The 27296-nt window shown below is 53.8% G+C and overlaps 1 protein-coding gene across 1 annotated transcript; it reads left to right on the top strand.

Moving 5' to 3' along the window:
* Window positions 1-21: 21 nt before the first annotated feature.
* LOC142913196 (mutS protein homolog 4-like) lies at window positions 22-27296 on the top strand. The gene is made up of 21 exons (XM_076060788.1): window positions 22-817; window positions 1024-1187; window positions 2541-2789; window positions 3630-3826; window positions 5234-5341; window positions 5805-5920; window positions 6292-6465; window positions 7828-7997; window positions 9082-9149; window positions 9873-9947; window positions 11715-11779; window positions 15844-16021; window positions 16929-17057; window positions 19466-19569; window positions 20648-20772; window positions 21346-21546; window positions 22583-22701; window positions 23054-23182; window positions 23315-23546; window positions 25437-25525; window positions 25623-27296. The coding sequence occupies exons 1-21, from the start codon at window positions 813-815 to the stop codon at window positions 25812-25814; spliced, it is 2889 nt and encodes a 962-aa protein (XP_075916903.1). The 5' UTR covers window positions 22-812; the 3' UTR covers window positions 25815-27296.

The raw sequence follows: 27296 nt of genomic DNA, 5'->3' as shown, positions 1-27296 counted from the left end.
TGTGTGTGTCTTGTGTGTGTGTGTGATGGCTGTGTGTGTCTTGTGTGTGTCTGTGTGTGTGTGATGTGTGTGTGTGTGTCTTGTGTGTGTGTGTCTTGTGTGTGTGTGTGATGGCTGTGTGCGTGTGATGTCTGTGTGTGTCTTGTGTGTGTGTGTGATGTCTGTGTGTGTGTGATGTCTGTGTGTGTGATGTCTCTGTGTGTGTGATGTCTCTGTGTGTGTGATGTCTCTGTGTGTGTCGTGTGTGTGTGATGTCTGTGTGTGTCTTGTGTGTGTCTGTGTGTGTGTGATGTGTGTGTGTGTGTCTTGTGTGTGTGTGTCTTGTGTGTGTGTGTGTCTTGTGTGTGTGTGTCTTGTGTGTGTGTGTGATGGCTGTGTGTGTCTTGTGTGTGTCTGTGTGTGTGTGATGTGTGTGTGTGTGTCTTGTGTGTGTGTGTCTTGTGTGTGTGTGTGATGGCTGTGTGCGTGTGATGTCTGTGTGTGTCTTGTGTGTGTCTGTGTGTGATGTCTGTGTGAGTCTTTTGTGTGTGTGTGTGTGATGTCTGTGTGTGTGTCTGTGTGTGTGTCTGTGTGTGATGTCTGTGTGTGTGATGTGTGTGTGATGTCTGTGTGTGTATTGTGTGTGTGTGTGATGGCTGTGTGTGTGATGTCTGTGTGTGTCTTGTGTGTGTCTGTGTGTGTGTGATGTCTGTGTGTGTCTTGTGTGATGTGTGTGTGTGTCTTGTGTGTGTGTGTGATGTCTGTGTGTGTCTTGTGTGTGTGTGTGATGTCTGTGTGTGTGTCTGACAGGTGATCCGCTCTTTTGAAATCGGATGAGGTAATCTCGCAGATCCTCATCGTTTGAGCAGCGTTAAGCCCCTCGCACAGATTTGAATATTCCCCAAGCTTCCTAATCACTGCCAGGCTCAGGCGTTAACATCTCCTAGCCACCGTGATGATGATGATGGTGGTGGAACACACGACCTCTTGCTGTATACCAGGTGAGGTAGTCAACATCTCGCTCACCCCCAGGCTTGGTTGCAGGATGTCCACGAAGGGTCCCAAGTACTCGTTTGGCCTACTGCTGGATTCTCCTCCCCGGCGCACAAAGACCAGAGCCAAGCTACACAGCACCACCGCCTCCACCTCCTCCGCCTCCTCGTCTTTGCTCAGCTCCACGCCCGCGGCACGCCACTCCAGGATGCAAGGTCAGAGAGAGTGCAGGAGGGCAATCAGCGGCGGAGCCAGGGGGCGGGGGGGGGTGACAGGGTTAGACAATTGTCACCCCCGAAAAAAAAATAAAAAATCGAAAAATCTGAAACATTGTGCGTGTAAGTGCACGACACTCGGTCCGGCGGACTTCGTGTAACTGCACCATCAGAGCGTGTCGCCAAACCGATGGCGTCTGGTTCAAGCCTGACTCTCTAATCATCTTCTTTGGTTCTTTCGGTAAAGTCACCACCACGTAGAATGAGAATAAAATAATAAAATAAAACAATAAACTTATCACGACGTTTCGGCCGCAACGCAGGTGGCCTTCTTCAGGCCACCTGTCGTCCCAACAGGTCTGTCCCTTTAAACCTGAAGAAGGCCACTTGTGTTGTGGCCGAAACGTCGTGAGACTTTTATTGTTTTATTATTTTATTCTCATTCTACGTGGTGACTTTACCGCAAGAACCAAAGAAGATGAATCCTTGCAGTCATGAAAGCTTTAAATCGAAATCTCTAATCATTCTTGAAGTTAACATTTGTTGAATGTCACCCCGGGCTGAAAATCCTGGCTCCGTCCCTGAGGGGGATGACGCCTCTCCGCGGATTATTTTGATGTTGACGGATTACCGTACTTTGGCTCCTCTTGCTCCTTATCCTTTGGTTCTTTTGGTGAGGTCACGTGGACTGCTCCTACGTCAGCTCCTACGTCGGCGGTCCACCTGCTGTGTTCGTTTCACACCTGGTGACGGTTGCTTGTGTCGCGATCCAAACGTCGTGATCCATTAAAATGTTTTCGTACCTACGTGAGTTTTTGCCGAAATAACTCAACAACATGAATTCCTGCGGTCACGGCAGGTTTAAGGAACAGATTGCATCTCGCTGCTCTCCGCTCCCTGCGGAGCATTAAGGCCCCGACAAGCCCACGGCTTTCCATTCCGGGCACCGTTCTGTGATGTTGCGTCGAGCGAATGTGTGGCCCTACGCAGCCTCTCCCCCCCCTCCCTTTAGAAAATCAGCTCGCTCCCTCCACTAGGGTCTTGTAAAGGGGAGCACAATTAATCCTGCCAAACAGGATTTCGCACAAGACCTCGCTGGGGTTGGTGGGCGGTGGGGGGGGGGAGACGAGAGGGAGGCGTCGTTCCTCGCCAGCTGTCGAAGTATGCAAGCTCTCTCGCTTCTGTTTTTGGTGAAGCCTCTCTCTTGAACGATGTCGGCCTTCTGGTGCCATCGCGCTCCCCCCGTGCCGCGTTGGAACAGGGCCGTGAGCGCGAGGAGCCCCGAAGAAAACGGACCGCTTTAATTAAGTCTCCGTCCGCCCCCCCCCCCCCCCCCGTTTCTCTTGTTCCCAGAGTCGGGATTGGCCGACCGGAGCGGCAACGCCGACACCGCCACAACCACCAGCGGCGGCGGCAGGGCCCGCGGCGGTGGTGGCGGTGGCGGCTGCGGTGATGCTCCCACCGTGGTGATGCCAGGCTTCTCCTCCTGGGCCCCGCGGGCGCCCCTCCCCTCTTCCCGGTTCCGTGCGGCGCCAGGCGGCTCGCGGCGGCAACGCCAGCGGCATGCGCCCGGCAGCAGCAGCAGGGCCACCACGTCCACCGGTAGACTCGCACAGAGACCCGTAGACTCACACAGAGACCCGTAGACTCACACAGAAACCCATAGACTCGCACAGAGACCCGTAGACTCACCACCCTTCATAGACTCATACAGAGACCCATAGACTCACCACCCTTCATAGACTCACACAGAGACCCGTAGACTCGCACAGAGACCCATAGACTCACACAGAGACCCATAGACTCACACAGAAACCCATAGACTCACACAGGACCCATAGACTCACACAGAGACCCATAGACTCACACAGAAACCCATAGACTCACACAGAGACCCATAGACTCGCACAGAGACTCGTAGACTCACACAGAAACCCATAGACTCACACAGAGACCCGTAGACTAACACTGAAACCCATAGACTCACACAGAGACCCATAGACTCGCCACCCTTCATAGACTCACACAGAGACCCGTAGACTCGCACAGAGACCCATAGACTCACACAGATACCCATTGACTCACACAGAGACCCGTAGACTCACACAGAGACCCGTAGACTCACACAGAGACCCGTAGACTCACACAGAGATCCGTAGACTCACATAGAGACCCGTAGACTCACACAGAGACCCGTAGACTCACACAGAGACCCATAGACTCACACAGAGACCCATAGACTGACACAAAAACCCATAGACTCAGACAGAGACCCATAGACTCACACAGAGACCCGTAGACTCACACAGAGACCCGTAGACTCACACAGAGACCCATAGACTCACACAGAGACCCATAGACTCACACAGAGACCCGTAGACTCACCACCGTTCATCGACTCACGACAGGAGGCAGCACCCCGTCTCTCTTGTGGCCCCGCAGCGACCTCGTTCTCCACGACTGACGACGCCGACGCCGGCGACGAGGAGGAGGAGGAGGAAGTGGAGGCGAGGTCGGTGGTGGTGGCGTTGGCAGAGGGCCGAGGTATCGCTCGGGGCGAGGTCGGCCTGGCCAGCATCGACCTGCGCTGCCCCGAGCTGGTGCTGTGTCAGTTCCCCGACAGCCAGCCCTACGTCAAGGTCAGCCTCCGCCCCTCCTTCTCTCTCCGTGCACGAACACAAAGGGCCCCCCCCCTCCTGTGCAGTGCGTGTTATGAACCGGGCCCTGAATTAAAAACTAAAACACGCACATTCTTCACCTGCGCGGTAAAGCGATTGTCATTTTTGTCACTTGCTGTACGGCCGGATAATGCGACACATCTCTAACCTAAGTTTTCTTTGTGGTTGTGGTTGTTTTGATTTGAAGCTTTCGTGACTGCAGCAGTAATTCATATTCTTAGCTCTTTCGGTAAAGTCACCACGTTGAAGGGAAACAATAAAATACTAAAATATATATAAAACTATAAAAATTCTCACGACGTTTCAACCATAACACAAACGGTCATCATCAGATGTCAAAACCAACGGCAAGAAACATTTGAAAGAAGTGGCGGTTCACATTAATTTATTTATTTATAATCGGTGCATTTATTTATTTATAAAAATACGTTGGCGCCACGATTTGTCAGTTTATTTAGAATGACGAGTCCATCTATGTTCTGAAAAGAGGAGGGGGGAGACGAAAAATTAATGTATGCTGTCTGAAAGCCACCGTAAGCGTGAACAATCAATTAAGACCTGAAATAGTTTATCAAATCCTTACAATGATTGCTAAGCCAGAATACATCTTCTCGGTTTAAATTGTCTCTGTGCTTATTATTTTATTGTTTCCCTTCAACGTGACTTTACCGAAAGAGCTGAGAATATGAATCACTGCAGTCACGAAAGCTTTAAGTCAAAATTTGATGCTTTTCTTGGTCGTGTTTTTGTTGGTTTGTTGGTTTGTTGCGGTTGCACTCCGATTCAAGAGCCGGATGGCTCACAGGGCTATACCCAAAATAAACTGAAAACTGAAACTGAACCTTCAACACACTCGGCCGTTCGTAAAAGCTGAAGGGTGGTTTCGTACTCTGGTAAGAGAGCAGAATCACCGAACCGGAATTGATCGCTTGAAAGCGTTTAGCGCGGGGCCCTTGAAAGTGCGGGACCCAGTAGCCACGTAAGTAGCTACGTGCCAATGTGTGCGTGTCGTTATTCTGCAGGTATGCAGTATATTTATATACATTGACAGGTTAAGTTAGTATTAAACTATTAAACACTAGTTTTTTAATTTTACCTTACCTCATGCACCTAGCTTGGCACAGCAGTCAACCCACTGCACCTGGGTCTGTCCCGTGACCTCCTCCTGGTGCACCTAGCCTGGCACAGCAGTCAACCCATTGCACCTGGGTCTGTCCTGTGACCTCCTCCTGGTGCACCTAGCCTGGCACAGCAGTCAACGCACTGCACCTGGGTCTGTCCCGTGACCTCCTCCTGCTGCACCTCAGCCTGTTATTCTCGTTGCTGGCGCTGCTGCTGCTGCTGCTGTTGCTGCTGCTGCTTGTTCAGGCGATCACCAAGCTGCAGGTGCTACGCCCGCTGGAGGTGGTGATGCCCCAAACGGCCTGCAACCCAAACGCCAGCAAAATGTTCACCCTGCTGAGGGACTACTTCCCTGTGAGCACGCACGGAGGGCATCGCCACTACTCACCACGCGGAGACTCCTAGACTCATCACACAGAGAGCCATAGACTCACCACGCAGAGACCCATAGACTCATCACACAGAGACCCATAGACTCATCACACAGAGACCCACAGACTCATCACGCAGAGACTCCTAGACTCATCACACAGAGACCCACAGACTCACCACACAGAGACCCATAGACTCATCACACAGAGACCCATAGACTCATCACATACAGAGACCCATAGACTCACCACACAGAGACTCCTAGACTCATCACACAGAGACCCACAGACTCACCACACAGAGACCCATAGACTCATCGCACAGAGACCCAAAGACTCACCATACAGAGACCCATAGACTCACCACACAGAGACCCACAGACTCACCAGAGACCCACAGACGCACCACAGTGGGTGCTGCCACCTCGTGGTGAGTGCGTGTGCAGGAGGCCCACGTGACCACGGTGCTGAGGAAATATTTCAACGAGGAGCGGGGCATGGACGCCGTGCGAAGGCTCTGCGTGCCCCACATGGCCACCGTACTCATGGACGTGCAGGGGAAGTGAGTGGGTGTGTGTAGGTGTGTGTGTGGATGTGTGTGTGGGTGGGTGAGTGGGTGGGTGAGTGGGTGAGTGAGTGTGTGGGTGAGTGTGTGGGTGAGCGGGTGAGGAGCTCACCGGTGAGCTCCTCCGGCAGGCAAGGCTGCGTTGGCTGGGCCATGTAGCCCGCATGCCCAGCCACCGCATGCCCAAACAGCTTTTGTTCGGCCGCATCGAGGGGGCTAAACGGGCACGGTACGGGCTAGAGAAGAGATGGAGTGGTTAGGGTTAGGGTTACCCACTCACTCACCCACCCACCCATCCACTCACCCATCCATTCATCCACCCACTCACCCACCCCCCTCTCACCCTCCCCCCTGCCGACCACCCCCAGATACTACTGCCTGGCTTCGCCGGCGGCGCTGCTGCAGTATGTGGAGTTCATCCAGGGCGTGGTGCTCGCCCCGGCCTCCGTGCGCGTCTCCTTCTGCGGCAGTGAGCGCACCGCCATGATCGACGGCACAACGGCCGCCAACCTGGAGCTGCTGCGCAACTCCCACGACCCCCGGTAGACGATGCCTCCTCTTCCCTCGCTAGCGGGGATAGCCGCTCCCCCTTCTGTGTGTTGGTGTGTGTGTGTTGGTGTGTGTGTTGGTGTGTGTGGTGTGTGGGTGTGTGTGGTGTGTGTGGTTGTGTGTGGAGCCAGGAGATTGAATATCTACCCTCGGGGCTCCTCCAGAAACAACGAAAAACCACTACGGGTGGCCACGTGGAATGTTCGAACGCTCACTGCGGAGGAGAGGCTGCCACTCCTCTGTCGGGAGCTGGACCGGTACCGCCTGGATCTATGTGGCATTCAGGAGGTCCGGTGGACTGGCTCTGGCTCCTGCCACCATGAGGGGTGGACAGTCCTCTACTCGGGACAGCAGACTGCCAAAAAACAGGGAGTGGTTCTTCTTTTGAACAAAAGAATGAAGGGGGCGTGGGAGCGTGGCGGTGAGGTGTGGGAAGCTGTAAGCCCCAGGCTACTTTGGGCTCGCCTTCCCATCAACCCGAGGCGAGGAATGGTGGTCGTGGTTACTTATGCCCCCACCGAAGATGAACATCCGTGGAGGGATGCAGGCAAAGCCGATGAGTCAGATGCCTTCTATGACCTCCTGTCGCAGGTGCTGGCTAAAGTGGCCCCTCGGGATAGAGTGGCCCCTCGGATAGGTCATGTAACCCGCATGCCCAGCCACCGCATGCCGAAACAGCTTTTGTTCGGCCGGATTGAGGGGGCTAAGCGGGTGCGGCACGGGCTAGAGAAGAGATGGAGTGATGTGGTACAGGAGGACGTGGAGCTGAGTGGACTTGCCGATGACTGGTACCAGCGGTGTCAAGATCGGCCTCTGTGGAGGAGGCTCATGAAGGACGCTACTGGGCAGTTGGAGGCAGTCGCCCTCCAACAACAATGGAGGGCAGAGGAGCGACGCTCACAACAACGAGCGGAGCGCCGGGTGGCTAAAGCACAGCAGGTTGCCACAGTAGGGGGCACAGGTGGTGCATCAGCCAGTCATCTCAGTCAGTCGACCCGTGGCACCTGGGTCTGCCCCGTGACCTCCTGCCAGCGGGCGTTCGACACTTCACGTAGCCTCAGGGTGCACATAGCCTGGCACAAGCGTCGTGGTGATGTCACCGCCACTTAGTGGCGAATGGTGGTTGTTGTTGTTTTGTGGTTTGTGTTGGTGTGTGTGTGTTGGTGTGTGTGTTGGTGTGTGTTGGTGTGTGTGGGGGTGTGTGTGGGTGCAAGTGTGGTAGTGTGTGTGTGTTGGTGTGTGTGCGTGTATGTGTGGGTGCGAGTGTGGTGTGAGTGTGTGTGGGTGTGTGTTGGTGTGTGTGTGACCCTCCTCCACCCGTGTGTGTGTGTGTGTGCGTGCGAGCGTGCACCCAGGAGCTCCCACTCGCTATTCGGGGTGCTCAACTACACGAGGACGCGTGGAGGAGCGCGCCGGCTCAGAGCCAACATCCACGAGCCGCTGGTGGACGAAGAGACGCTCAGAGGCCGTCTCGACTGTGTGGATGAGCTGATGCAGGAAGACAACTTCTATAGAGTGCAGGCCGGTGGGTGGGTGGGTTGGTGGGTGGGTGGCTGAGTGGGTGGGTGGGTATGTGGGTGGGTGAGTGGGTGAGTGAGTGGGTGGGTGGGTGAGTGGGTGAGTGAGTGGTTGGGTGGGTGGGTGAGTGGGTATGTGGGTGATGGGGCAGTTGTGGAGAGAGTGGAGAGTTTCCCATACCTGGGCAATGTGCTCATGACCGGCTCCGGTTTAACAGCAGAGGTCTCACTCCAAATCAGTCGAGCGGCATTATCTTTTAATCGGTTGCGTAACGCTGTGTGGAAGTTACCTGGTCTGTCGCTCCGCACGAAGCTTCGGGTCTTCCCTCCCTTCTCTACGCTTGTGAAACGTGTACCCCCCTAATGGAACATCTTCGCCGGTTAGAAATATTTAGGCTGGCCTGCCTACGATCAATCCTGGGTTTAACCAGGCTGGATTGTGTAAGGAGCTCACAAATCCTCGAAAAATTTGGACAAAGTCCCATCGGTGAGCTCCTCCGGCAGGCAAGACTGCGTTGGCTGGGCCATGTAGCCCGCATGCCCAATCACCACATGCCCAAATAGATTTTGTTCGGCCGGATTGAGGGGGCTAAACGGGCGCGGCACGGGCTAGAGAAGAGATGGAGTGATGTGGTACAGGAGGACGTGGAGCTGAGTGGACTTGCCGATGACTGGTACCAGCGGTGTCAAGATCGGCCTCTGTGGAGGAGGCTCGTGAAGGACGCTACTGGGCAGTTGGAGGCAGTCGCCCTCCAACAACAACGGAGGGCGGAGGAGCGACGCTCACAACGACGAGCGGAGCGCCGGCTGGCTAAAGCACAGCAAGTTGGCACAGTAGGGGGCACAGGTGGTGCATCAGCCAGTCATCTCAGTCATCTTAGTCAGTCGACCCGTGGCACCTGGGTCTGCCCCGTGACCACCTGCCGGTGGGCGTTCGACACTTCATGTGGCCTCAAGGTGCACATGGCCTGGCACAAGCGTCGTGGTGACGTCACCGCCACTTAGTGGCGAATGGCGGTTGTTGTTGTTGTGTATGTCTGTGTGTGTGTGTCTGTGTGTATATGTGTGATGTCTGTGTGTATGTGTGTGCAGCTATCAGTCAGTTTCTGGATGTAGACCACCTGCTCTCAATGCTGATTCAAATCCCTAAGACAGAGACGGTGAGATGATCACTTTAATCATCATCAGCATCACCTCGCTCAGCACCACACAGTACCCCTTCATCACGTTAAACAGGGGTGGGGAACGTCCGGTCTCTGGCCCTGCCAAGGCAACCGCAGGCAGGACTCGAAATTCAATAAATCTAGGTAGAGCAAACCTGGAAGAGCAGTTGCGAGTAGCAACAACATCGTCAATACCGGCTAACATCACCAAACGCTTCGCCAAAGAGAAGCAGTTCCAGCCCATCGCATTAGGGGCGAGTTAATTAAACGTTTGACCGGATATAACGGGCTAATTTTTAAGTTGATCAATTTTGTATGGCCCGCGAATGATGTTGTAAATATCCAAATGGCCCTTGGTAGAAAAAAGGTTCCCCACCCGTGATGTAGAGAGAGAGGCTATTTAGTGATCTATTTATTTGTCTATATTTATCTCTACATGTATCTATCTATATTCGGTAAAGTCACGTAGAAGGGAAATAATATAAATATAAAACAATACAATTTTCTTGCTGTGGTTTTCACACCTTGATGATGATTACTTGTGTTGCAGTCGAAACTTCGTGATAATTTTATTGTTTTATATTTTTATTATTTTATAGTTTCCCTTTCTACGTGGTGACTTTACCGAAAGAACCAAGAATATGAATCCCTGCGGTCACGAAAGCTTTAAATCAAAATGTATCTATCTATGTATCTGTCTATCCATCCACCCTGTTCCAGTTGAGAACTTCTGAGTCTAAGATCAACTACGCCATCCACCTCAAGCATGTCCTGGAGTTGGTGTCTCCACTGCAGGTTACATCGCCTGCCCAAGATCACTGTCATCACTAATTATTGTTAATCACTACCATCACTAATTATCATTAATCACTGTCATCACTAATTATTGTTCATCGCTATGATCACTAATTATCATTAATCACTGTCATCACTAATTATTGTTAATCACTACCATCACTAATTATCATTAATCACTATCATCACTAATTATTGTTAATCACTATCATCACTAATTATTATTGATCACTGTCATCACTAATTATTGTTAATCACTATCATCACTAATTATTGTTAATCACTATCATCACTACTTATTGTTAATCACTATCATCACTAATTATTGTTAATCACTGTCATCACTAATTATTATTGATCACTGTCATCACTAATTATTGTTAATCACTGTCATCACTAATTATTATTGATCACTATCATCACTAATTATTGTTAATCACTGTCATCACTAATTATTATTGATCACTATCATCACTAATTATTGTTAATCACCATCATCACTAATTATTGTTAATCACCATCATCACTAATTATTGTTAATCCCTGTCATCACTAATTATTGTTAATCACTGTCATCACTAATTATTGTTAATCACTGTCATCACTAATTATTGTTAATCACTATCATCACTAATTATCGTTAATCACTGTCATCACTAATTATTGTTAATCACTATCATCACTAATTATTGTTAATCACTATCATCACTAATTATTGTTAATCACTGTCATCACTAATTATTATTGATCACTATCACCACTAATTATTGTTCATCACTGTCATCACTAATTATTATTGATCACTATCACCACTAATTATTGTTAATCACCATCATCACTAATCATCGTTAATCACTATCATCACTAATTATTATTAATCACTATCATCACTAATTATTGTTAATCACTATCATCACTAATTATTGTTAATCACTGTCATCACTAATTATTATTGATCACTATCACCACTAATTATTGTTCATCACTGTCATCACTAATTATTATTGATCACTATCACCACTAATTATTGTTAATCACTGTCATCACTAATTATTATTGATCACTATCATCACTAATTATTGTTAATCACTGTCATCACTAATTATTATTGATCACTATCATCACTAATTATTATTGATCACTATCATTATCATTAAGCTGCCACTGGGGGTGCCCCTAGGCCACAGCAGACTCACACACAGAGACAGCTGCCACTGGGGGTACCCCTAGGCTACAGCAGACTCACACACAGAGACAGCTGCCACTGGGGGTGCCCCTAGGCTACAGCAGACTCACCCACAGAGACAGCTGCCACTGGGGGTGCCCCTAGGCAACAGCAGACTCACACACAGAGACAGCTGCCACTGGGGGTGCCCCTAGGCAACAGCAGACTCACACACAGAGACAGCTGCCCCTGGGGGTGCCCCTAGACCACAGCAGACTCACACACAGAGACAGCTGCCACTGGGGGTGCCCCTAGGCAACAGCAGACTCACACACAGAGACAGCTGCCACTGGGGGTGCCCCTAGGCAACAGCAGACTCACACACAGAGACAGCTGCCACTGGGGGTGCCTCCACAACACCCACAGGTAGGGTGAGTGGCAGGTGAGGTGAGTGGTGAGGTGAGGGGTTGGTGAGGGGTGGGTGAGTGTTGAGTGAAGGGTGAGGTGAGTTGAGTGGTGAGGTGGTGAGTGGTGAGGTGGTGAGTGGTGAGTGACAGGTGCAGGTGTCACCCTCACCTATCTCTCCCCTGCTGTGTTCCCAGCGAGCGCTCAGCCCCTGCAAGACTCCACTGCTGACAGCCTACCAGAGCTCCCTGTTGGACTGCAGGTGACGAGGAGACCAGGCTGGTGGTGGTGGTGGAGGTGGTGACTGTGGTGACGGTGGTGGGGGTGATGGTGGTGGAGGAGGTGGTGGTGGTGGGGGTGGTGGTGGGGGTGGTGGTGGGGGTGGTGGTGGTGGGGGTGATGGTGGTCGAGGAGGTGGTGGTGGTGGTGGTGTGGGTGGGGGTGGTGGAGGAGGTGGTGGTGATGGTGGGGGTGGTGACGGTGGTGGTGGTGGTGGTGGGGGTGGAGGTGTGGGTGGTGGTGGGGGTGATGGTGGTGACGGTGGTAGTGGTGGTGGTGGTGGTGGTAGTGGGGGTGGTGGTGTGGGTGGTGGTGGTGATGGTGGTGATGGTGGTGACGGTGGTGAGGGTGATGGTGGTGATGGTGAGGGTTGTGACGGTGGCAAAAACAACCCCCTACCTCCTCGTTGGTACCGGATGGCAACGCTGTGGTGGGCAGTGCCATGGGGGGAGGGCCTATTTAGATTTTTGGCTTTTCCCTTAATGACGTTTGTAGCCACCACAGCAGCCAATTGGGGGCTCTGCATGGGTGCGAGGGGCTGGTAACCCATCTACGTTCAATTAATTATCACCAAACCATGAATGAAAAATGTAATTAATAAGCTTGTGCCGGAGGCCCCGGGGGGATAGGCATTTATGACGTCTCCTGGCCAAACCCCATTTGGCGGAGCCAGGAGACTGAATCCTTCCCCTCGGGGCTCCTCCTTTAACAACGAAAAGCCACTACGGATGGCCTCGTAGAATGTTCGAATGCTCACTGCGGAGGAGAGGTTGCCACTTCTCTGTCGGGAGCTGGACCGGTACCGCCTGGATCTCTGTGGTAATCAGGAGGTCCGGTGGACCGGCTCTGGCTCCTGCCACCGTGAGGGGTGGACAGTCTTCTACTCAGGGGAGGAGACTACCAAACAACAGGGAGTGGCTCTTCTTCTAAACAAAAGAATGAAGGGGGCGTGGGAGCGTGGTGGTGAGGTGTGGGAAGCTGTAAGCCCCAGGCTACTTTTTGGGCTCGCCTTCCCATCAACCAGAGGTGAGGAGTGGTGGTCATGGTTAGTTATGCCCCCACCGAAGATGAACATCCGTGGAAGGATGCAGGCATAAGTCAGATGCCTCCTATAACCTCCTGTCACAGGTGCTAGCTAAAGTGGACCCTCGGGATAGAGTCATCTTGTTGGGTGACTTCAATGCCCGAGTTGGTCATGATGCTGACACCTGGTCTGGAGTGATTGGAAGGCATGAGCCAGATCAGCTCAATAACAACGGCAGGAGGTTGCTAGATTTGTGTGCAGCCCATGGGCTTATAATTACCAACACGCTGTTCCGGCATCGGCGCATCCACACAACATCATGGATGCATGCCGGGTCTAAGCAAGGCCATCTACTGGATGTCATAGTGACGGAACAGCGAATGCGGGCCCATGTCCTTGACACCAGGACCTACCGTGGTACTGATCTGCCCACTGACCATCGACTAGTCATCTGTAAGATGCGCCTGCCATTCTTCCACTCCGGTGGTGGGTGTACACCCAGGACCCCATTTAAACCCATAGTGGCCTGGTCTCAGTGTGGCTGGGGTTGGCATCGTCCCCCACTCCTCCTAATGTCGAGGGACAATGGGCGAGATTTAGGACTGTGGCTCATGCAGCTGCAATGGCTGCTTTGGGTACACGGTCCAGACCTCCCCAGAGACCTTGGCTGACAGTGGAGGTGCTCAGGCTGGCTGAGAAAAGCGACAGGCCCACTCTCATAGCCTACAGCATCCCGCGTCGGAGAATGAGGAGGCTTACCGTAACCTTTGCTCGGAAGTATGGAGAGCCGTGAGGTGCTGCAAGGATGGGTGGTGGTCGCGGGTTGCTGAGGAGATGGAGTCTGCCTCAATGGCCCGCGATCACAAATCGCTCTTTAACTCCATAAAAAAATATAACCTGCAGCGCCACACCTATTACCATCATTAGGGGAAAGAACAGTGACCAAATCTCCGACCCCGAGGAACAGGTTTGCATATTTGCTGAGCATTTCTGTGAGGTCCTGGGGGAGGAAAAATCCCTCAACCTGGAAAACATTGTGGGCCAAAGTGGGGATGACACTACTGAGGCTGCGGTGCCTCAAATATTGGAAGAAGTCACCCCCTGTGAGTGGCTGGCTGAGGTGCCATCTGTTGAGGAAGTACTGAAGGCAATCCAGAGTCTGAGACCAGGAAAGGCACCGGGTAGAGACGATCTCCCATGCAAAATGCTGAGGAAGGGTGGCGTTTGTGCACAAACTGTCCTACATGACATCATAACAACAGTCTGGACCACTGGATGGGTTCCGCAGGATTGGAAGAATGCCCTGGTGGTCCCCTCTTTAAGAAGGGGGACCGTACAGACTGTAACAACTACAGGGGTATCTCACTCCTCAGTGTGCCGGGAAAGGTCCTGGCAAGGATTATTCAACATCGCCGTGCAAGGCACGCTTAGAAGAGGCATGCGGAACCCCAATGCGGTTTCAGGAAAAGGCGTTCCTGCACATGTCATATTTTCTGTCTGTCTGCTACAGTATAGGTATAGGGAATTCCAACAAGACCTACATCTCTGCTTTATTGACCTGACCAAGGCCTATGACACCATCAGTAGGCCTGGGCTCTGGGTTGTTCTTCGTGCTTTCGAAGTCCCTGACCCTCTGCTCATGATCATTAAGGACCTTCATGATAGTGAGCGGGCCCAGGCAAATCTACGTGGCCGGGAGTCGGAGCCATTCCCTGTACACCTTGGGGTGCGGCAGGGATGTCCTCTGGCTCCCACATTATTAAACATCTATTTTGACCACGTAGTTCGTGAAGTCTTCAGTAGCTGTACCGGAGGAATTCCCATCTGGTACAGATAGAATGGGAGGCTGATCGATGCCCGGGTGCGGTCAAGGGATGGCTCCCGATTGTTCAACCATGTAATGTATGCCGATGATCTGGGAATTGCTGCTCACTCAAAGGAGGAGTTGGAGGCACTGCTGCTGAACCTGGAGCTTGCCACTAAGAGGTGGAGCCTTACCCACTGAAACTAAGCACTTGCCTGGGTATTTTGTGCCATCGGACACTCCACCCCCACAACTTCCAATTGGTGATGGGATAGTTGTGGGGAGAGTGGAGAGTTTCCCATACCTGGGCAGTGTGCTCATGACCGGCTCCGGTTTAACAGCACTCGGAATCGGTCAAGCGGCATTATCTTTTCATCGGTTGCGTAATGCTGTGTGGAAGCTACTTGGTCTGTCGCTCCGCACTAAGCTTCAGGTCTTCTCGGCCACAGTCATTCCCTCCCTTCTCTATGCCTGTGAAACGTGGACCCCCCTAAGGGAACATCTTTGCTGGTTAGAAACATTTAGGCTGGCCTGTCTACGATCCATCCTGGGTTTAACCTGGCTGGATTGTGTGAGGAGCTCACAAATCCTTGAAAGATCTGGGCAAGGTCCCATCGGTGAGCTCCTCCGGCAGGCAACACTGCGTTGGCTGGGCCATGTAGCCCGCATGCCCAGCCATCACATGCCGAAACAGCTTTTGTTCAGCCGGATCGAGGGGGCTAGAGAAGATGGAGTGACGTGGTACAGGAGGACGTGGAGCTGAGTGGACTTGCCGATGACTGGTACCAGCGGTGTCGAGATCGGACTCAGTGGAGGAGGCTCGTGAAGGATGCTACTGGGCAGTTGGAGGTAGTCGCCCTCCAACAACAACGGAGGGCGGTGGAGCGACGCTCACAACAACGAGCGGAGCGCCGGGTGGCTAAAGCACAGCGGGTTGGCACAGTAGGGGGCACAGGTGGTGCATCAGCCACTCATCTCAGTCAGTCCCCCCCTGGCACCTGGGTCTGCCCCGTGACCTTCGTGCCAGCGTGCGTTCAACACTTCACGTGGCCTTGAAGTGCACATGGCCTGGCACAAGCGTCGTGGTGACGTCATCGCCACTTAGTGGCGAACGGCGGTTGTCGTCGTCGTTGTTGTTGTCGGCGACGGTGGCGGCGTCGATGGCGGCGGCGACACCACAACCCCCACCGCGTCTCCTCCCCCGCTGTCCCCGTGCCAGGTTCCCTGCGATCCTGGGCAAGCTGCGCACGGTGCTGACCGACGATTTGCCCTTCCGCAAGGGCAACCTCCTCTCGGCCAGGACACGGCGCTGCCACGTCGTGCGCCCCGGCCTCAACGGCTTCCTGGACCTCGCTCGGCGCATCCTCTCCGAGGCTGTCGGAGACATCGAAGGCACGGCACGGCTCACCCACCCGTAGCCCTCCCCGGCCGTCTTTGTATCTCTCTCTTCCTCTCTCTCTCTACCGCCTGCTGCTGTACGTTTGGAGTTTGCGTGTCTCTCTCATCATCGTCATCATCACGGTGGCTGCGAGATGTCAAGTACCTCGCCTGGTACGCAGGAGGTCGTGGGTTCCACCATCATCTCCCCCCCCCCTCTCCTCCTTTCTCCCCCACTCTTCCCCCTCTCTCCCCTGCCCATTCTCTCTCTCAGAGATCATCAAACAGCTCTCCGTGATTCACAGCCTGCCCATTCTCTCTCCCAGAGACCATCACACAGCTCTCCGAGATTCAGAACCTGCCCATTCTCTCTCTCCCAGAGATCATCAAACAGCTCTCCGTGATTCACAACCTGCCCATTCTCTCTCTCCCAGAGATCATCAAACAGCTCTCCGAGATTCACAACCTGCCCATTCTCTCTCTCCCAGAGATCATCAAACAGCTCTCCGAGATTCACAACCTGCCCATTCTCTCTCTCTCAGAGATCATCAAACAGCTCTCCGTGATTCACAACCTGCCCATTCTCTCTCTCCCAGAGACCATTACACAGCTCTCTGAGATTCAGAACCTGCCCATTCTCTCTCTCCCAGAGATCATCAAACAGCTCTCCGTGATTCACAACCTGCCCATTCTCTCTCTCCCAGAGATCATCAAACAGCTCTCCGAGATTCACAACCTGCCCATTCTCTCTCTCCCAGAGATCATCAAACAGCTCTCCGTGATTCACAACCTGCCCATTCTCTCTCTCCCAGAGATCATCAAACAGCTCTCCGAGATTCACAACCTGCCCATTCTCTCTCTCCCAGAGATCATCAAACAGCTCTCCGTGATTCACAACCTGCCCATTTTCTCTCTCTCCCAGAGATCATCAAACAGCTCTCCGAGATTCACAACCTGCCCATGTCCATGAGCTACAGCGCCCTGCGTGGCTTTTACATCCAGACGTCCGCTCACTCCCTGCAGCCCGAACAGCGTCTGCCAGAGGTCTTCATCAAGGTCAACGCACAGAGACTCACAGACTCATCACACAGAGACTCACAGACTCACCACACAGACTCATAGACTCATCGCACAGAGACCCATAGACTCATCGCACAGAGACCCACAGACTCACCACACAGAGACTCATAGACTCATCACATAGAGACTCACAGACTCATCGCACAGAGACCCATAGACTCATCGCACAGAGACCCACAGACTCACCACACAGAGACCCATAGACTCACCACACAGACTCATAGACTCATCGCACAGAGACTCACAGACTCATCACACAGAGACTCACAGACTCACCACACAGACTCATAGACTCATCGCACAGAGACCCATAGACTCATCGCACAGAGACCCACAGACTCACCACACAGAGACTCATAGACTCATCACATAGAGACTCATAGACTCATCGCACAGAGACCCATAGACTCATCGCACAGAGACCCACAGACTCACCACACAGAGACCCATAGACTCACCACACAGACTCATAGACTCATCGCACAGAGACTCACAGACTCATCACACAGAGACTCACAGACTCACCACACAGACTCATAGACTCATCACACAGAGACCCATAGACTCATCGCACAGAGACCCACAGACTCACCACACAGAGACCCACAGACTCACCACACAGAGACTCATAGACTCACACAGAGCCCATAGACTCATCACATAGAGACCCATAGACTCATCACACAGAGACCCATAGACTCACCACACAGAGACCCATAGACTCATCACATAGAGACCCACAGACTCACCACACAGAGACCCATAGACTCACCACACAGAGACCCATAGACTCACCACGCAGAGACGCATAGACTCATCACACAGAGACTCAGACTCACCACTCACAGACTCACCACTCATAGACTCACCACTCACAGACTCACCACTCATAGACCCAGAGTCTATGTGTGAGTTTATGTGTCTAGGTGTGAGACTATGTGTGAGTCTGTGTCTATCTGTGAGTCTATGTGTCTTTGTGTGAGTCTATGTGTCTATGTGTGAACTATGTGTGAGTCTATGTGTCTACGTGTGAGTCTGTGTCTATGTGTGATTCTATGTGTCTATGTGTGAGTCTATGTGTCTATGTGTGTGTCTACGTGTGAGTCTATGAGTCTATGTGTGAGTCTATGTGTCTATGTGTGAGTCTATGTGTGAGTCTATGTGTCTATGTGTGAGTCTATGTGTCTATGTGTGAGTCTCACCCCTCACCCCACCACTCACCACACCCCTCACTCACCACCCCTCACTCACCACTCAGCGCACCACTCACCACACCCCTCACTCACCCCTCACCACCCCTCACTCACCACTCACCACCCTCACTCACCACTCACCACCCCTCACTCACCACTCACCACCCCTCACTCACCACCACTCACCACCCCTCACTCACCACTCACCACCCCTCACTCACCACCCCTCACTCACCACTCACCACCACTCACTCACCACCACTCACTCACCACTCACCACCCCTCACTCACCACTCACCACCACTCACTCACCACCACTCACTCACCACTCACCACCCCTCACTCACCCCTCACTCACCACTCACCACCCCTCACTCACCACTCACCACCACTCACCCCATCACTCACCACTCTCACTCACCACTCACCACCCTCACTCACCACTCACCACCCTCACTCACCACTCCCCACCACTCACTCACCACTCACCATCCTCACTCACCACTCACCACCACTCACTCACCACTCACCACTCTCACTCACCACTCACCACCCTCACTCACCACTCACTCACCCCTCACTCACCCCTCACTCACCACTCACCACCCCTCACTCACCACTCACCACACCCCTCACTCACCACTCACCACCCTCACTCACCACTCACCACCCCTCACTCACCACTCACCACCACTCACTCACCACTCACCACCCCTCACTCACCACTCACTCACCCCTCACTCACCCCTCACTCACCACTCACTCACCACCCCTCACTCACCACTCACCACACCCCTCACTCACCACTCACCACCCCTCACTCACCCCTCACCACACCTCACTCACCACTCACCACCCTCACTCACCTCTCACTCACCACTCACCACCCCTCACTCACCCCTCACCACACCTCACTCACCACTCACCACCCTCACTCACCCCTCACTCACCACTCACTCACCACCCCTCACTCACCACTCACCACCCCTCACTCACCACTCACCACCACTCACCCCACCACTCACCACCCTTCACTCACCACCCCTCACTCACCACCCCTCACTCACCACTCACCACCCCTCACTCACCACTCACCACCCCTCACTCACCACCCCTCACTCACCACTCACCACACCCCTCACTCACCACTCACCACCCCTCACTCACCACTCACCACCCCTCACTCACCAGGTGAGCAAACGTGGGAACCTTCTCAGCTACACCACCATGGACCTCATGAGGCTGAACTGCCGCAGCCAGGAGGCCGTGGAGGAGATTTACCTCATGTCCAACGTGTGAGAGAACACCCCTACCCCAGGCAGAGTGTGGTGGACTAATCTCCATCTGTTCCTCCACTCACTGCCCCGTCTACCTGTGGGGGTTGCAGAGGAACCCCCTGGCTATGCCCTGCACTACTATACACTACACTATACACTACACTATACACTACACTATACACTACACTATACACTACTATACACTACACTATACACTATACACTACACTATACACCACAATATACACTACACTATACACTACACTATACACTACACTATACACTACAATATACACTACACTATACACTACACTATACACTACACTATACACTACACTATACACTACTATACACTACAATATACACTATACTATACCCTACACTATACACTACTATACACTACACTATACCCTACACTATACATTACTATACACTACACTATACACTACACTACTATACACTACACTATACACTACACTATACACTACTATACACTGCACTATACACTACAATATACACTACACTATACACTACACTATACACTACTATACACTACACTATACACTACACTATGCACTACTATACACTACACTATACACTACTATACACTACACTATACACTACTATACACTACACTATACACTACACTATACTACTATACACTACACTATACACTACTGTACACTGTACATTACACTATGCACTACACTATACACTACTATACACTACACTATACACTACTATACACTACACAATACACTACACTATACACTACTACACTATACACTACATTATACACTACTATACACTACACTATACACTACACTATACACTACTGTACACTATACACTACACTATACACTACTGTACACTATACACTACACTATGCACTACACTATACACTACACTATACACTACTGTACACTACACTATACATTACTATACACTACTACACTACACTATGCACTACACTATACACTACACTATACTCTACTGTACACTACACTATGCACTACACTATACACTACTGTACACTACTCTTTACACAACACCCTTTGGGGAGGGGAGGGTGACCCCCGCTCTGTCTCCGTGCCCAGGGTGTTGTCCAAGCTGTTTGCGGAGATCCGGGAGGACATTGTGTGTCTCTACAAGCTTGCTGACGCAGTGTCCATGGTGGACATGCTGCTGGCATTCGCTCACCGCACCACGCTCACCAAGTCCGGTACGCGGTGGGTGGGTGGGTGAGTGGGTGGGTGAGTGAGTGGGTGGGTGGGTGGGTGAGTGGGTGGCTGAGTGGGTGGGTGAGTGAGTGAGGGAGTGAGTGGGTGAGTGAGTGGGTGAGTGAGTCGGTGGGTGGGTGGATGAGTGAGTGGGTGAGTGAGTGGGTGAGTGAGTGGGTGAGTGAGTGGGTGGGTGAGTGAGTGAGGGAGTGAGTGGGTGAGTGAGTGGGTGAGTGAGTCGGTGGGTGGGTGAGTGAGTGGGTGAGTGAGTGGGTGAGTGGGTGGGTGATTGAGTGGGTGAGTGGGTGAGTGAGGGAGTGAGTGAGTGAGTGGGTGGGTGAGTGGGTGGGTGGGTGAGTGAGTGGCCTTCACCCCCCGTGACCTCCCCCCGTGATCGTCACCCCCGTGACCTCCCCCCGTGACCTCCGCCCCCGTGACCTTCACCCCCCGTGACCTCCGCTCCCGTGACCTCCCTCCTGTGACCTCCCCCCCTGTGACCTCCTCCCCCCCCGTGACCTCCCCCTCCGTGACCTCCCCCCCGTGACCTCCCCCCCGCTGTCTGTGGTGAGCTGCAGTCCGTCCGGAATTCTCTGACACGCTGGCCCTCAAGGGGGCTCGCCACCCCATCCTGGAGCGGGTGCTGGGCTGGCCGCTGGTGCCTAACGACGTCTTCCTGTCGGACGCCTCAAACTTCCTCGTTGTCACGGGGCCCAACAACAGCGGCAAGTCCACGCTGCTGAGACAGGTGGCACTCTGCCAGGTGATGGCACAGATCGGTGAGTGGGTGGGGGGGGGTGAGTTGGTGAGTGAGTGAGTGGGTGGGTGAGTGAGTGAGTGAGTTGGTGAGTGGGTGAGTGAGTTGGTGAGTGAGTGAGTGGGTGAGTGAGTGAGTTGGTGAGTGGGTGGGTGAGTTGGTGAGTGAGTGAGTGAGTGGGTGGGTGAGTGAGTGAGTTGGTGAGTGGGTGGGTGAGTTGGTGAGTGAGTGAGTCGGTGGGTGAGTGAGTTGGTGAATGGGTGGGTGAGTTGGTGAGTGAGTTGGTTGGTGAGTGGGTGGGTGAGTTGGTGAATGAGTGAGTTGGTGAGTGAGTGAGTGGGTGAGTGGGTGAGTGATTGGGTGAGTGAGTCAGTGAGTTGGTGAGTGAGTGGGTGAGTGATTGAGTGGGTGAGTCAGTGAGTGAGTGAGTGAGTGGGTGGGTGAGTGACTGTTTGAGTGAGTGGGTGAGTGAGTGATTGAGTGGGTGGGTGGGTGAGTGAGTGGGTGAGTGATTGAGTGGGTGGGTGAGTGAGTGGGTGAGTGATTGAGTGGGTGAGTAAGTGGGTGAGTGATTGAGTGGGTGAGTGAGTGGGTGAGTGAGTGAGTGGGTGAGTGAGTGAGTGAGTAGGTGAGTGAGTAGGTGAGTGAGTGAGTGGGTGATTGAGTGAGTAGGTGAGTGAGTGGGTGAGTAAGTGAGTGAGTGGGTGATTGAGTAGGTGAGTAAGTGAGTAGGTGAGTGTTTGAGTGAGTGAGTAGGTGAGTAAGTAAGTGAGTGAGTGTTTGGGTGAGTGAGTGAGTAGGTGAGTAAGTAAATGAGTGAGTGTTTGAGTGAGTGAGTGAGTAGGTGAGTAAGTAAGTGAGTGAGTGTTTGAGTGAGTGAGTGAGTAGGTGAGTAAGTAAGTGAGTGAGTGTTTGAGTGAGTGAGTAGGTGAGTAAGAAAGTGAGTGAGTGTTTGAGTGAGTGAGTAGGTGAGTAAGTAAGTGAGTGAGTGTTTGAGTGAGTGAGTGAGTAGGTGAGTAAGTAAGTGAGTGAGTGTTTGGGTGCTACCACTGCTTCAGGTTGTTTCGTACCAGCCGACTTTGCCTGCGTGAGGATCGCTGATCAGATCTTCACTCGCATCGGTGTGGACGACGACATCCAGCCACTCTCCTCCACCTTCACCATCGAGATGAGAGAGGTGGGTGGGGAGTGAGAGGGTGGGTGAGTGGGTGGGTGGGTGAGTGGATTGGTGAGTGGGTTGGTGGGTGAGTGTGTGAGTGGGTGGGTGAGTGTGTGAGTGGGTTGGTGAGTGGGTGGGTGAGTGGTTGGGTAGGTGGGTGAGTGGGTTGGTGAGTGGGTGTGTGAGTGGGTGGGTGAGTGGATGTGTGAGTGGGTGGGTGAGTGGGTGGGTGAGTGGTTGGGTAGGTGGGTGATTGGGTTGGTGATTGGGTGTGTGAGTGGGTGGGTGAGTGAGTGAGTGAGTTGGTGAGTGGGTGGGTGTGTAGGTGGGTGAGTGGGTGGGTGACCCCCGGTGACCCCCATGACCCCAGGTGAACTACATAGTTCGCACAGCCACCGACCGCTCTCTGGTGATCATCGACGAGCTCGGGAGGGGCACCGGGGTCCACGAGGCCCTGGGGATCTGTCACTCGGTCTGTGAGTGTCTCCTGCAGCGCAAGGTGGTGACCACTCACACTCACCACAAACACTCACCACTCACACTCACCACACTCACCACTCACACTCACCACTCACCACTCACCACCCTCACCACCCTCACCACCCCTGTGTGTCTCCCCCCCCTCCCCCAGACGTTCACCATCTTCGCCACCCACCACCTGGAGCTGAGCCACCTCTCCACCCTCTACCCCAACGTCTCCAACAGCCACTTCCTGGTGGAGTCGCGCAATCAGCAGCAGCAGCAGCTGCCCTGGGCCGGCCGTCGTGACGGTAAAGCCGCTGGTGCCGACGACTCGCGGACGGTGCCACGTGTGACGTGCACGTACAAGCTGGTGCAGGGGCACACGCCGGACACGCACTACGGTACTACGCGTGTGTGTGTGTACGTGTGTGTGTGTGTACGTGTGTGTGTACGTGTGTGTGTGTGTGGTCCGGAAAAACAACCCCCTACCTCCTCGCGGTGCCGGATGGGCAACTCTGTCGTGGACAGTGCTTTGGGGCGAGATCCAATTTTGATTGGCTCCTCCCCTCATGGCAAATGCATCCACCACAGGGGCTAAACGGGGGCTCTGGACAGGTGCGAGGGGCTGGTAACCCTTCCACCTTCAATTAATTACCACGAAACCACGAGTTAAACTGAAATATGTAACTAATAAGCTTGTGCCGGAGGCCCCGGGGGGACAGGCGTCTATGACGTCTCCTGACCAAACCCCATTTGGCGGAGCCAGAAGACTGAATATCTACCCTCGGGGCTCCTCCAGAAACAACGAAAAACCACTACGGGTGGCCACGTGGAATGTTCGAACGCTCACTGCGGAGGAGAGGCTGCCACTCCTCTGTCGGGAGCTGGACCGGTACCGCCTGGATCTCTGTGGTATTCAGGAGGTCCGGTGGACCGGCTCTGGCTCCTACCACCATGAGGGGTGAACAGTCCTCTTCTCACGGCAGGAGACTGCCAAACAACAGGGAGTGGCTCTTCTTCTAAACAAAAGAATGAAGGGGGCGTGGGAGCGTGGCGGTGAGGTTTGGGAAGCTGTAAGCTCCAGGCTACTTTGGGCTCGCCTTCCCAACAACCGGAGGTGAGGAGTGGTGGTCGTGGTTACTTATGCCCCCACCGAAGACGAACATCCGTGGAGGGATCCAGGCAAGGCCGATGAGTCAGATGCCTTCTATGACCTCCTGTCACAGGTGCGAGCTAAAGTGGCCCCTCGGGATAGTCATCTTGTTGGGTGAATGCCCGAGTTGGTCATGATGCACCTGGTCTGGAGTGATTGGAAGGCATGGGCCAGACCAGCTCAATAACAACGGCAGGAGGCTGCTACATTTTTGTGCAGCCCATGGGCTTGTAAATACCAACACGCTGTTCCGGCATCGCCGCATCCACACAACATCATGGATGCATGCCGGGTCCAAGCAAGAACATCTGCTGGACTACATAGTGACGGACCAGCGGATGCGAGCCCATGTCCTTGACACCAGGACCTACCGTGGAGCTGATCTGCCCACTGACCATCGACTTGTAATCTGTAAGATGCACCTGCAATTCTTTCACTCCGGTGGTGGGTGTACATCCAGGACCCCATTCAAACCCTTAGTGGCATGCTCTGCCGGCTGGGATTGGCATCGTCCCCCACTCCTCCTGATGTCGAGGGTAAATGGGCGAGGTTTAGGACTGTGACTCATGCAGCTGAAATGGCTGCTTTGGGTACGCGGTCCAGACCTCCCCAGAGACCCTGGCTGACAAGAGGAGGTGTTCAGGATGGCGACAGGCCCACTGTCATCGGCTACAGAATCCCACGTCGGAGAATGAGGAGGCTTACCGCAGCCCTCGCTCGGAGGTTCGGAGAGCCGCGAGGCGCCGCAAGGATGGGTGGCGGTCGCGGGTTGCCGAGGAGATGGAGTCTGCATCAGTGGCCCGCGATCACAAATCTCTATTTAACTCCCATCAAGAAAGTAACCTGCGGCGCCACAACCGATTACCATCATTGGGGGAAAGAACGGTGACCCGATCTCCGATCCCCAGGGAACAGGTTTTCAGATTTGCCGAGCATTTCCACGAGGTCCCGGTAGTGGGAGGGGGGAAACCCCTCGGCCCGGAAAAACGCATCGCGGCACAGAGCGGGGATGGCCCTGCCGAGGCCGCCGGCGCCTCAAACATCGTGAAGAAGAAGCCGTCGCCTTCCCCCCCCCCTCCTCCTCCCTCTCCCCCTCCTCCTCCCCCTCCCCCTCCCCCCCCGCGTGCCCCGCGTCCAGGTCTGGAAATGGCCACGCTGTCATCGCTGCCGCCCTCCCTGCTGCGCGACGCCACGGGGCTGCTGGCGCGGATCGGCGGCAAGAGCTGGGTAACGACGCTGACCCCCGCTGACACCCCCGCCGCGACCCCCCCGAGACCCGCCCGTGACCCCCCGCCGCCCGTGACCCCTCCGCGACCCCCCCCAGATGGAGCGTCAGGCCGACTCCGCGCCCGTGCTGCACCGAGCGGCCGTCCACCGCCTCGCGACGAGGCTGGGCCAGGCGGCGCGACACTCGCGGCTGGACGGAGCCGGCCTGGCCTCGTACCTGGGGTCGCTGAGACAGCGGTACCTCGACGAGCTGGAGCACATCGCTGACGCCACCGCTAACACCCACTGAACAACACCACCACGAACACCACCACCGCTAACACCCACTGAACGACACCACCACCACCACCACCGCTAACACACACTGAACAACACCACCAACACCACCACCACCGCTAACACCCACTGAACAACACCACCAACTTCACCACCACCACCGCTAACACCCACTGAACGACACCACCACCAACACCACCACCGCTAACACCCACTGAACGACACCACCACCAACACCACCACCGCTAACACCCACTGAACGACACCACCACCACCACCGCTAACACCCACTGAACGACACCACCACCACCACCGCTAACACCCACTGAACGACACCAACACCACCACCGCTAACACCCACTGAACGACAACACCACCAACACCACCACCACCGCTAACACCCACTGAACGACACCACCACCAACACCACCACCGCTAACACCCACTGAACGACACCACCACCAACACCACCACCGCTAACACCCACTGAACGACACCACTACCAACACCACCGCTAACACCCACTGAACGACACCACCACCAACACCACCACCACTAACACCCACTGAACGACACCACCACCAACACCAACACCGCTAACACCCACTGAACGACACCAACACCGCTAACACCCACTAAACGACACCAGCACCAACACCACCACCGCTAACACCCACTGAACAACACCACCACCAACACCAACACCGCTAACACCCACTGAACGACACCACCACCGCTAACACCCACTGAACGACACCACCACCAACACCACCACCGCTAACACCCACTGAACGACAGCACCACCACCACCGCTAACACCCACCCACTGAACGACACCACCACCAACACCACCACCACCAACTGAACACCACCACCAACACCACTAACACACACTGAACGACACCACCACCACCACCACCACCGCTAACACCCACTGAACACCACCGCCATGATGCACCAGCAACACCACCACCAATGCCACCACCACCAGCAACACCACCACCAATGCCACCACCACCACCAACAACACCACCAACAACGCCACCACCACCAAGAATGCTACCACCACTGCCACCAGCTAAACACCACCACCACCACGATCCACCACAAACACCACCACTACCGCCGCCACCAACTGAACACCACCACCACGATCCACCACCAACACCACCAACAACGCCACCACCACCATGATGCACCAGCAACACCACCAACAACGCCACACCATCAATGCTGCCATCACCACCGCCACCACCACCACCAAGAATGCTACCACCACCACCGCCACCAACTGAACACCACCACCACCACCACGATCCAACACCACCAATGCTACCACCACCAATTCCACCACCACCACCACCACGGTGGAGGGGTAAGCGTGTGGGTACCATTGTGTGGTGTGGGGTAGGCTGACGGAGGTCCCGATTAGCCAGACGATGATGTTATTTCGTGCTGTGTTGTTGGATATATAAACAAAAAGTTTACTGTCAAA

Source organism: Petromyzon marinus, unplaced genomic scaffold (genome assembly GCF_048934315.1).
Source record: "Petromyzon marinus isolate PM22_M1 ecotype Great Lakes invasive population unplaced genomic scaffold, UKy_Petmar_22M1.pri1.0 PM_G_Scaffold_228, whole genome shotgun sequence".
Classification (NCBI taxonomy): Eukaryota; Metazoa; Chordata; class Hyperoartia; order Petromyzontiformes; family Petromyzontidae; genus Petromyzon; species Petromyzon marinus.
Note: the sequence above shows the minus strand (reverse complement) of the source record. Positions and strands in the feature narration are given on the sequence as shown.